At 40.1% G+C, this 13,171-nt stretch overlaps 1 protein-coding gene across 1 annotated transcript in view; it reads left to right on the forward strand.

The window, feature by feature from the left end:
- Positions 1–11,224: 11,224 nt before the first annotated feature.
- The window catches only part of dock10 (dedicator of cytokinesis 10), a 65,908-nt gene continuing 63,961 nt past the window's right edge, over positions 11,225–13,171 (forward strand). The window contains exon 1 of the mRNA XM_063492381.1: positions 11,225–11,518. Within this exon, the coding sequence (XP_063348451.1) occupies positions 11,411–11,518 (108 nt within the window). The 5' untranslated portion in view covers positions 11,225–11,410. The remainder of the gene's footprint in view (positions 11,519–13,171) is intronic.

A 13,171-nucleotide genomic window follows, 5' to 3' on the forward strand; every position in this document is an offset into this window, starting at 1 on the left:
TATATTTAACACATGTATCCTCCACTCATACTCATACCTTTCTCATTATTATTTCCAAATTCTTTCTTTTTGATTTCCTTTCTTTAATCTCTGTCGGACATTTCCCTCCTCTTGTTACCCCTCGTCTTTCTTTCCCTCCTTCTTTCCAGCCCTCTTTCACCATGGGCTTGTGTGTTTTCTCCAGGACATTTCCTATCATTGTTCTTCAGTTTGCAGCACTGTGCCTCTATGTTTCCTGCCCCGTCTTAGTCCTTGCCTCCACACATTCATCTTACGGCCACCTGGCAGCACGGACTGCCTCTCAGCACTTCCTCGTCTGATGCTGCTCCACGGGCCCTGGCCTTCTCACTCACTGAGCCCCATGCCCAGGGAACCTGCCTGGCTAATTAAACGAAAACAAACTCTGCGCTTTCCCTTCGCTCTCTGCAAAACACCGCTTATTAAGGAGTAAAAGTCAAACTTCATGATTCATTAACAAGAGGAAGTCTGAGCAGACTGGACAGATCAGTGAGTCTGGAGAGCAGTGCAAAGATGGAGTGAAAGAGGAAACAGGGGGAGGGTGTGGGAGCATATGTGTGTGTCTAACTTTATTTAACAGTGTGGGATGTCACAGCCCAAAAATCAATCAAGGAGGCTACAAATCACCACATGTAATTTCATTAATACATAACACTAAAGTGGAAGATACTGTTTTGGTATAACAGAGCCACAGTGATCTCTGACTCTCTCAGAGCAGATACTTTTGTGTTTTTGTTCTTTATGACTTCTGGCCTCTCTGTCTCCAGTGTGAGTCTTGTAATTTCATTTAGTAAATGTGCTGACTGACATATTGAAGTGAGTGCTGAGAAGCTAACCACACCTGATTTGGTTTTACAGAAGAGAACAGTTAAAGTACCGCAAAGTAGCAGCACCACACAATTACTGTGGAATAGCAAAATTTCAACAAGCTTTTTTTTTCTTTCCCAAAAAGTTTCCAAAATATCACACTGAAAATGAAACTATTCATTAGATTTAAGTGTTTAACCCTTTGGGCATACACAAATGATTTCCATTGTACCAGTTTAAATGCTTTCATTGCTGTCAGCAAACACATCTGTGGTGGCGCTTTAGGGGTTCAAAAGCATCCATCAAAGTTTTCAGCTGAGCATTAGCATGACTAGTGATGAAACATTTTTATGGAAAAGTTTTATAAAGTTTTTTTTTTTTAATGAAGTTTAATGTAAATGTGTAAAATATACATTCAATTTCAAGACATTTCAATTGATACATATTCACTCATATGTATTTATGTCACTTTTAAAGTGACAAATATTTTATTAATTGGTCAGAAACTTTAATATTTAATCAGAGTTAGATTCTGTCTTTACAAAAGAACAGACACGCACACTGATCAGATGGAACATATTTAGCACCTGAGGTGTTATATAAGTTATATAACTCAAACATTTTCAATATATTATATATACAAATATGTATACAAAAAAGTTCATATATTCCGTATGTTTTATATACAGAATATTTACATCACGTGCATGTTGAATTATGTGTGTATGAGATGAGAGTGTGGAGAAAGACTCCAGCCTTATAGTTCCCAGGATAAGTGTTTCTTGCTGTTACTGATGCCATAACAGAAATGAGTTTACAGTACTGTGTATCTGTGTCCACATGTGTATGTAAGCGCTTACCGTATGTGTGTGTGCATGTATAACTGTGCTGGCATGCATGTTTACACATGTCACTAACATTTTGCAGTAACAAAGTAATGCACATGTCTGTAGATGTGCCAGCTAGCGTGAGTCTCACAGAGTGCACTGCATGTTAGAGTGTATGAACATGAGTGTGTGTGCCCCATTCCTCCTTTCTCCCCTCTCCTCCAGCTTTCCTCACTGTGATGTTTTGCTTTGGCTCTAATGAGTTGTAAGTGGCCAATACTTTCTTCTGCAGGAAACTCGTGTCAAACTAATTAACTTTTAATGAGAGGAAACCCACTGATTAGAGTGTTTTTCTTGGCAAATGAGCCTATTAATTCTGTTGGTTTGAGCAGCAGGGCTGAGGAGTCGGGTGAGAAGAAGGCCTCTCTTTAGCAGTCTGCACCACTCCCCACTCTCCCGCACACGCACGCACACACACACACACACACACGCACACACACACACACACACACACACACACACACACACACTGCTCCTGCCTGATCCCCTGCTCAGTCTGTTTGGCCAGCTGCTTAAGCTTGGGCTTTTTAAGTCCAAGGCACTCTTTTGCATGCTCTATCTGTTTCTACCACACACACACTTACAATCGGCCCTTTCATCCATATCCAATACTGCTCTCTAGTGACCGGACAATTTCTCAAATATTAGGGTGTCTAATTTTTGTTTGAGCTACAATTGATCTAATAGCACTTTTTGTGAGTGAAAGCAATGAATTTCAAAGTTGTTTTATAATTTCTAATAAACAGATTAAACAATACAGCGAGATATATTTACTCTTTCAAGTTAGGATTTCCAGGAACTTCTTTATCCTTTACTTGGTTAAAGTGCAGATATGAAAAAAGTTTAGATCAGCAACTTAGCGGCTAATATTATAGCACTGACATACTGCTGGTATCTCTTCTGTTTTTATATTGGTGATGAGATGAAACTGGAACTGTACAGAACATAACTGTAGGAATTTGAACAGTCTTTTATTTCATTAAACAAAATAGTCGAGAAAGTAATCCGAAGCTGATTGCAACTGTGTTAGGTGTCATTATCAAAAAAACTATAAAAGAAAAATACTTTTAAATTCATTCTAATGTCTTCCATAATGCTGTGTAAAGTTAACATTAACTACAGATTTTCTCCATTTCTGCTAACAACATGTGAAGTGTAATAACTGTTTGACGAACACTGTTACAGTTAAAATACTTTATCAAAGATAACACCTTTGATGGTTCTAAATCTGCGTAAGGTTAAAAGCCTTTCACACTTATTAGTCACTGTCTGGCATCGTAAGTATTACTTACACTTTACTAGTTTACTACTGACATGGGTATAAAATCAACATCCCCCTACGTGAAAAAGCCATTTCCTAGACCAATAGTCTCTTCAGAAATAATAAAAATAATAATAATAATGATGATGATAATAAAATTACAAATTACGCTGATGCTTAATAGTATAAATGTGTGAGAATCAGAATAACGTGACGTAATACTCAGTTTTAGCTTTAAGAAGTTTATCAATCAGATATGGTGCACTTTTAAGCGATGAAAGCATATACCTGTTCAGCTGCTCGTTAATAAAAGACAAAAACGATGTTTGTCTGATGAGTCTTGATTTCTGCTGGGAAAGGTCAGAATTTGGCACAAAAACATGAAAGCATGGATCCATCCTGCCTTGTTTTAATACTTTATGCTGGTTATTGTAGTTTAACGGTGTAGGGACATTTTCTTGGCATATTTTAGGCACCAATACCTGTATTGTTGAGGACCATGTCCATCACTTTACAGCCTTGGTTTACCCATCTTTTGCTTCCAGCAGGAAGAAAATGAATATTGAGGAGTTCTGAGGAATGTTTCCAGCACATTGTTGAATCTGAAGAATTAAAGTAGTTCTACAGGCAAAAGGGAGTCCAGCACCATAATAGCAAGGTGTACCTCTAAAGTGTAAATATGGTGTGAACGCTGGCCAACATAGGAAATTGGGAAGGGCACTGTCGGGCCACATACTATGAGACAATGACATGCACCTTTTCATGATGGTAGTAGCCATTTTTAGGTACGTATGAATGTGTGTATATATGCTTTACCAGGATCAGCAGTAAGCTTATTTGACATGTATTTTTTTTTTTATATCAGAGCAGGTCTAACTGCCAATAGACCACATTAGAAAGTGTTAATACCTTATTACAGCAGCATTTAGATCCACTGGGAGCCAAGCGTTGCTCTCTGCCATTCCCTGGAATCCCGAGTGGGAGCGATTGATGTGAGGTTCGGAGTGGGCCTCTCAGAACCTGGAAAATGTGCCCGTTTCATCTCTCAATTACTGTCATGGTTTGAAGTACTGATGTTCTACTTTTATCTGTCACAATATGGCTCAAGTTTGTTGAAGTATCAGGAAAAAAAAGGCAAGCCAACAAATCCAAAAGAGAAAGAAAGACGGACAAGTAGGGGCGGCAGTTGGTGCGGTTTCAAAGCCTGCCCGAGCCCTTAAAGATGAAATCCATTTTGTTTCAAGTTCCGCACCCAGCTTGCCTGATGAGGGCTCTAGGGGTGAAGAGAGAGAAAGAGAGGGATGGAGAGAAAGAGAGGGAGAGATAGAGAGAGAATCTGTTTGATTTGTCAGAAGTTCTTTAATTTAATCTACAGCTGTCAGGATGCTGAGGATCCAGACCTCATCACTGCCTTTTATCTGCCTGATTTCACCCCAGGCACCATACACTCTTCTCTAACAGACACACGCACACACGCGCACACACACACACACACACACACACACACTGAATAAAAGAAGGAGAAGACAGGATAAATACTATTCATTTTTTAAAGAACACAAAGAAAAGCTAGAAAGTAAGAGCACAAAACATATGAAAAAAAGGGAGTGTCATCTAATATCTAGGAGTCTATGTTTAATCTGATGTTTCACGTGTGCGACTGACTTTGTAAAATCGCCGGTGTATGAACAAGCAGCGCACGAACAAAGATGAAAGCATGCTAAAGTCAGGTGGCAGATGTTAAGATAGACATGGCGAGATGTAAATTATTACCAAAGCATGTACAGTAAGGGAGAACTATAAAATCCATGTGCACGGTAAAACTCATGGCTTCCATGTGCCAGCTGTCAGGACTCATCTCTGTCTGATCTGCAGTAGAGGTGAAACAATTATTAGTTACCTTAGTAATTATATCAATTAAATAATTAACAAAACACAAACAGCAAACAATACCAAGCTGCAGCTCTTCAGATGTCCTTGTCTTGAACTGTATTAACAAACTAGCCGGTCACGTTGGTATTTTAGGACATTACGTGTTTTCTAAAAGCAGTGGTATGAGGGTGGTACCTACAAATTCATTGCTAAGGACACACTCAAATATTGCCAAGAGTATGGAAAAGCAACAAACAAGTGCATCTTCTTATATCTAGTGTTAAGAGGAAAATTGAAAAATTAATCTCGTTTGTGCTTGCTGTCTTGAAACATATAAAACTCTTAATGGGCTATATGTTTATGCCATATATCTTCTCACAGCTGTGTCAGTATACTGAGTAAATGTGCAGATTGCCGCTGCTGGCCTATAAATATATGTGGATTCTGGATTTTGGGGGCTGATGCCGATAAGTGCTGTCACAACACCAGAGAATGATGCTAACCTGCCCTATATTTCTTTATACTGATACTCAAACAATCTTGTGTTTTTAGGGTAAAAACCTAAAAGTTACAGAATTAGACATATGGATAGTTAATTAGAATAAAATGACAGAAAGCGGAACTTTAAATATGTGTATCGGATATAGTTGTATATTGATGCTGATGAACGCGATCGCTCAGAATAACTTGCATGTTCGCTGTATGGAGTAAGCATTCAGACTTTCATTGTTCCACACATGTATACTACTTGTTCAGGGGTGAAGGATAACTCTTCTGACCACATCACTTTTTCCACATCTCTGAAATCCAGATGCACTCCGTATTAAACTGCGAGCATATGTAGAACAAACACTGTGTGGCATCTAATTGAACTCATATCAGTACAGAGTAAAAGACTGTCTGGCGAATTCACAGTGCCTTAAAAGAACATCACGTGTCACTGTATACCTGGGCATCAACCCTACTCTGAACCAAGCAGAGCAGTTGTAAATATGCAACAGTACATGTGCAAAAAAGTTTACTGTTGAAGCAACTCCAAGTTTTATCTCTTTGAGGCATTGCACAGAGGACACTGTCCTCTGTTTTTTCATTTGGAAATGGTGTTGTTTGGGTTCACATCTTTTTAAGTGGTGTGATATGCTTAGAATAAAAAAAAAAGTCTAACTTTTGTTATACAGTGGAATTTCCCCTTGATATTAACTTCTTATCCCCAGTTGGACAACAATACGTCCAAAACAGTCAACTCTCCTTATGTTTAATGTTTCTGATCTCCATCCATTTTTTTTGCCTTTCCACCTACTTCTTAATATCCCCACAATTCTCCCTCTCTCAGCGGTTGTATATCCCCCATCAGCTTGTCCTCTCCTGGCAAAAGCTCTCATTTCCCGTACTCTCTCAATCTTACAAAAGTCCAGTCACTCACTCCCTTGCACATCGTACATCCACAGCTTTTAAAGCACCTCTCACACACATGCAAGCATCAGATCCAGACTCCGAGACTCACTATTCTTCTCTATCTCTCCCATAGGGCTATGCAACTGCAGATGGACGTACACTCCTTTACTCTGTGAAAGAGGAAATTAGAATTAGACACTTGGGCAAAGCCTGGCCTGCAGAAATGGGATCTCACTGGTCTCCCTGAAGGCTTTAAATGGTCTCTTTCTCTCCTGTCCTCAAGATAATTTTGAATAGAGGAACCTGTGGATGCCAGAGAGTGCTATCTTGTTATTGAATCTGGGAACTTGACAAGAATTATAGACTGCCTAAAGCTGCACTATGTCCAACCTCTGCCTGAAGAAATCCAGCGTTTTACCAATTCACTTCACTCCTTTTTTTCCTGTCTTGGCTGCTGTATTTTCTCTTTTCCATATCCTGCATTTCTCTTTCACCTCCCAGTTAACCTTTACTGTCAGCCATATAGGACTGGGATTAGGCTAGAACTCACAGTGCATTTATGACTGTCTGGCTAATGCATTATGCGATTAATTTATCATTTATGAGCACACCAGCAGTTATTTCGTGACTACTTGACTTGTCTTCTTCATTTCAGATACTTAATACAACACTACCACTACCCCCCTCCCCTGTTTCCCCCTCCCCATCTGGCTGCCTCTGTCTGAGGTGAAACTGGATGGCTGTCAGCCCGCACAAGATTTTGTCATGTGTCCAAATAGCATTTAAAATTCTGCTGCAACTGTATCAGCTGGAAATACTAGTAGTAAAGAGGATGTATCAGCTTAAAAGTGCAGTGTCGGCCAGGCAATCAACAGACAGCATTTGAATTTTTTTCTTTTACATGAATATACAAATTCTTCCTCGGACAAGTAAATACACCTTCCGATAAATATAAACTCATCAAAGCTACAGACTGCATTTTCTGTTTTTTAGTGGTTGTATCAAAAGTAAAGCAAGCCAGGGGAGTCCCACCTCACAACTCCAAAGAAAATCAGTGTAAATCCTGGATGTACAAACTCATGTAGCCAGCTTACCAAGTTCCCAAAAAGTCAGCCGTCCAGCCATCCATTTGGGCTGCACCCAGCTATCACGGGACAATACATTTTGTCAGTTCACAAAGATGAAATGAATATAATATAATCTGTTCCTGTCATTTCTTTAAGAAATTTCAACCATATGCCAAAGTCAGTTTCCCCCTTTTTGGATGAAGGTGTTGCAGACAGACAGGCTGGGGTTCAGTGCATTTCCTAACACGCAATGAATTTCAAATTACATTCCTTACACATTTAAATCCTGTATATTTCTGAAAAAAAAGCATCATTATCTCCTAGGGGTATTCTTTGAGGTGTGGTTTCAGTGCTGGAGTTTTTGTTGTCCACCTATGAGATCACAACTCTGACCGTGAGGACCGACAATTAAGCCATACTCATTATGTGACTGGAGCTTTCTTTCTTATATGCACTCCAACCCTTAAGGGCCTTAAGTTTGTTATTCACACACAGCTCACCTTTGCATCAAAAAGGCTAATGCAGAACGTGGATAGGGTGGTATACCATTACACAACTAGAATCCATCAGAAGGTTGTGTTCATTAAATCTGCAGAACGATCTGAGTATTTACCCTCAAAAATAAAGCTTTTTGTTAAGAATGGAGCTCGTATTGTGCTTACAGAACCCCTGTGATAATGAAGACTAATTCAAATGAAATTCTTTTGAAAAGAAAGATGTCCATGGAAATTATTTTGTGTTAGGTTTTCTCTTTAAAAATAATACTATTTTTTTTTTTAGCATTGGTATTATACCATATTTTCTAAAGAGTCCTGCTTAAGATAAGACAATGAGAATTTAATGGACAGATCAAGATATTACAAGATTTACTCAACAGGATGTTGACAATAATGTATTACAGTAGTGTTAAAAGTATGTTAAACGTTACTTGAATAATATTTTTTTTATTTAAACAGTTAAATTACCCTCAGTAAACAGAAGCAGGCAGCGTGTTTAATGTTACCAGGTGTGAGGACACGTCGCTCTAATTGATGTATAATTTATTTCAGGTTATAACCATGATAAGGCAGACCAGGGCTGACTAAAAGACGAAATGGTTATACTTAAAATTTGATATATCAAATATTAAAAATCGACTATTTTAACATTTTGCAGGTTTCCTCTGCACAGGTGAACAACCTTAACTTGAGCAATTCATGATACAATACTGCCACCCAGAGGTCAAATTTGGGACACCCAATTTATGAAATTATAACTTTTGTTCTGTAATATCTTTTGTTCACTGCACCCATCGGATTCTGAGAGAGAATTTTAGTCATCACAAGAGTGTCAGCGTCTGTTCAGCCTTAAAGTTAGCCATGCTAGGTTAGGTTATGATCATACACAGTGGAGATGACAGGTTGGGGTTAGGGCTCCGGTTGGGCTGACATCTTAAAATTTCCCACCACTGATGTTTTGTAATATAATAAATGCAAAACTGCACTGCCAAAACAGAGACTGAATTTTATATAACACATTTACACACACCTGCCACTTTATTAGATGCACCTTGCTAGCATAGGATATGAGCCCCTTTGCTTTCACAATTGCCTTCATTTTTGTGGCATAGATTCAACAAGGTTGTCCTGCTGAAAGCAGGCATCGGATGATGGGTACACTGTGGTCATAAGGGGATGGATAGCAAGCAACAGTTTTTGGTAAGGCTGAGACATTTAAACAACACTCAGCTGGCCCAAAATGTGCCAAGAAAATATGTCCCACATCACTGCACAACCAGCAGACTGAACCAATGATACAACAGTCAGGATGGATACATGGAGTTTATGCCGAATGCTGAAACTACCCGTCTTCTGTTGCTGTAGCACATCTGCTTCAAGGTTTGATGTATGGTATGTGGTGTGGTGTTCAGAGATGCTGTTCTGCATACCTTGGTTGTGATGAGTGGTAACTGGAGTTACTTTTCCTTTCAGCTTTAATGCAGCTTCGGTTCATTCTGCTCTGGCCTCTGACATCAATCAGTTTTTGAAAAAACTCAGACCATCCCATCTGACACCAACAACCACGCCACGTTTAAAGTCATATAAAATCACCCTTTTCCCCATTCTGAAATTCAGCTTGAACTTCAGCAGGCCGTCTTGACCATGTCTACATGCCTAAATGCACTGAGTTGCTGCCATGTGACTGGGTGATTAGATATTTTTGATAACAAGAAGTTGAACAAGTGTAAGCAATGAAGTGGAAGTGAGCGTATTTTGACTCCCTGTACTTTGAGTCAAGCTATGAAAGTCAAGCTATCAAACATATGATTATCATCACCACAACAAAAAGTAAAGTTAAATATCTGACCAAAAGGATCTGTGTTAAGGGACTTTCAGTCATTACTATTGCCAAACAAACCATTCACTCAAAATGTACTTTAAGGATCTCACAACAAGAAGCCGTGAATTGGACATCACAGTGTTTACAAGGCTACACAGACAAATTAAAGCCAAATATGTAAATAATATAACAAAAATAAAATATATCAAATTATTCGCAGTCTAGCCCAGTTCAGTGCCGAAATATGGTAAATACTACCATAACTTTTATGTTTATCTTTAAACGGGGGGGCAGTTTCCGACTCACCTTGTTTATTTATTGGTATCCAGCTGCCCCTGTGTCTGTGTCGGTCATTTTGTTGGTCTGTTGTCAGCAGCTCACGGACACGGACAACACATACAAAGCTCATTTAGCTAACTTTCCCGGTTATTTCATTTAGTTTAATCGTGTTTGAATTTTCTTAAGTTTGTTGGAGCATTCAGTGTCCGAGGAGCTTCCAAAGTTCTTCCTGCTTCATTGTGAATTCAGAAAAAAATATACTCGATGAATAGCACACAGTTTAATGAATGAATGAATTCGTTGTTTCATGAATACAAATAAAAACGCTGGGGAAAACGAAAAAGCTGCTCTGTACTTTGCTGGGTTAACGTCAACACGAGAAACGCATATGCATATCAATACGCAACGAATAACACCCGCAGCCACATATTCCCAAACATAAAGTAGTCCCATGTAGGAACGTAAGTTCGTTGGTGCAGTGCTCCTTTTGAACACAAGGGGGAGGCAGAACAACATTATTGGAGCCGTTAACCTGAGCTACGTACTTCGTCACAGCAGGCTTCACGGGAAAAACAAACAAACAAACAACGAATTTAACTAGTTGTATCAGTCCTTTTGGTGCTGTCGGTGAGAACAGAGTTACTAGTTGTCAACATGTTGTTTTAGATAGCTTTTTGAAACTTGCACCATACCGTTGTCTCTGAAAAAAAGTTTTAAAAAATGTTTTATTCTATTTTATTTTATTTTTTTCAGTCGGGCTACCTTTAATCATTAAAAGTCTCCCGTGACTACGGGAGAATACCGGCCCTATTGTGTAATATCTACACTTCACCGCCAGGTGTCGCCAGTGGACTATGCGTTCCCACATATAGTAAACTCTACTGTAAACGCTGGTCCATTCTTCCTAGGTCGTGACTAGACTGCCGATGAGTAGCTGACATTTCAGAGCTCCTCGTGAGATACATGATGTAGGCTACATCCTATAGTAGCCTGAAAACAAATCTGATTTAGCAGCGGTTGCTCTGAAGCTGCTCATACATCATTTCACTTTTAATATCTTTTGAACATTTCAAAAGATGGCTCCTAGACTAAACGTTTAAGAGAGTGAAATCAAATTGTGGCACCGTGATCAAGTTGAAAAATTGCGCAATAAAAAAATACAGAGAAATTTGTGTTGGGCCTTCAAAATAAAAGCATTGCGCTGATTCAATGAGCCATTTTACTCTGCTGTGAAAGCGGTGTTTTAATTTGGACGTCACCGCCAGAAGTGGCGTATCAGATTCCGACTACCGTGGCGTCACTCTAGTGAGAAGGTTCCGTGCACTTCACGCTTTTACGTGTGTGAACCGACCGTGTGTGAAGTGCGCGCGCGTGTCTGCGTGTGTGTGAGAGAGAGTGTGTGTGTGTAAACACATCTCTGTGGGCTCATGTAGCGAGGGCTGGGAGCTGACTGCAGCAGAGACTTCCAGGCTGAAATTGCGCTCGGTGACCGCTCAGATGAGGAGATGGCAGCCGAATCGACCCGGAGATTCACCAAGAACCTGCTGAAACCGGGGAGCGCGGCGGAGATACGGCAGACGGCGTGCAACGCAGTCAGACACTGCGCAGTGACGGTGAGTACACCCTTGTGGATTGTAAGAAGAAAAATTATATATGTGTATAAAACCACCTGTCGGCCTTTACCTCTCCGTGACGAGACCCCCAAACCCTTACATCGGAACCTGAACGCGATGCGGTCTCATCTGTAGCCCGGCAGCCTCGGTCAGACACGCCGCACCACTACACCGCAGCTGTAGCAGACCTGGCATTGACATTCATGTTGCATCTTTCTTTGCAGTGGGTGAACACATGCAGCCCAGAGCAGCAGTGCCGTTCAGCTTCTGTCTATCGATCCTGCAGTGGGGACAATTCAATGCGTTTAAACGGTTACATCTCGGATAGGTGAGGGATTTGCCGCAATTTAACTCCAGGGCTCATTGGGTGATAATCTGGCTATAAAGTCGTAGAGTCTGTAGTGCTCCCCTGGGGGGTGTTGGAGTTTAATTCCAGTGAGGCTGTGTAGGTGAATGAAATGCAAGAAATAGAGCCTTGGTGGTCGCATAGTGGGATGCGGCATGGCACAGGCAGCGGTTTACATCTGCCCAGCGGTGCATAGACACAGAGGAAGATGGAGGAGCAGAAAAAAGAGGGATGGTGGGGATAAGGAGGCTAAACTGACTGTTGGGTTTGATTTACGTCTAATTTATACTATCAGTTTTTCCTTTTTAACATCGTAAAATTGAAAAGATGATCCAGTGGGTGTGTCACGCCATAATAATGAAAGGCTGCGATTGACAGATAACAGCGGGAGGAGGGGTAATCCAGGGTGGTGGTGGGGTGCGCACAGGCAAAACAGCAGAAATGGGTTTGTGTGTTTGCAAATGTCCCTTTGATCAATTTGGACAAATCCTCTACCTTCGGTACGCGCGTAAATGCGTGCCCGTTCTGTGGGGATTAGCATAAAGAAAGGTCACTCCACTCGAGTCTTTTTGCAGCTACTCCACATCCTCTTCAGTCTGGTGTTAGTGTGTCAGTGGGACACTGGCAGAGCACAGCATAGCAGGGTGAAAATTGATTGGAATAAAGAGGGAAAATGTAATATAGCATGGCCCATGACAGGATTAAAAATGATGTGGCAGACTCACCATGAATGAAACCTTTTCTTTCTTTCTTTTTTTTCTTTTTTACTGAAAAATACATTTGCTTCTGTGTGATGTTGTTTTTCAGCAAAGAGACCTGCCTGGTGTCTGCTCTCTCCCCACTATCACCCTCATATATATTATTAAAGATGAAAATCAGTCAGACTCAGCATTTTTCTACTCACAGATCTAGAAGAATATAGCAGCTTTTTAAAGATCCAGTGGTTACAGAGTGCACACAGCTTCTGTAGGCCTTTCTCACATTTTGTCTTGGTGAGACTCTTGAACAAAACGTTAACGTTATTAAGATTACTTCTGTTTTGCTTGCTATGTCATAGGGAATGTCACAGAAAAATGTCTAGTGAAAAGGTTTAGACGTGGAGCATGTTGACGTTTGGGTTAATTTGCATATGCATTAAAGCAAAACCTACTGACACCATGTTAAACAAAGACTATTTTCGATTTAATTGACTATTTTTATGTATGCAAATGCTTTGGCTGCAGATTCGAGTTGTACAGCATGAATGCTTTATGGGATTTAGTAGATTCAAGACATGCTGGATTGGGAGAAAATATGAATAAAATTAG

Source organism: Pelmatolapia mariae, linkage group LG14 (genome assembly GCF_036321145.2).
Source record: "Pelmatolapia mariae isolate MD_Pm_ZW linkage group LG14, Pm_UMD_F_2, whole genome shotgun sequence".
Taxonomy (NCBI): domain Eukaryota; kingdom Metazoa; phylum Chordata; class Actinopteri; order Cichliformes; family Cichlidae; genus Pelmatolapia; species Pelmatolapia mariae.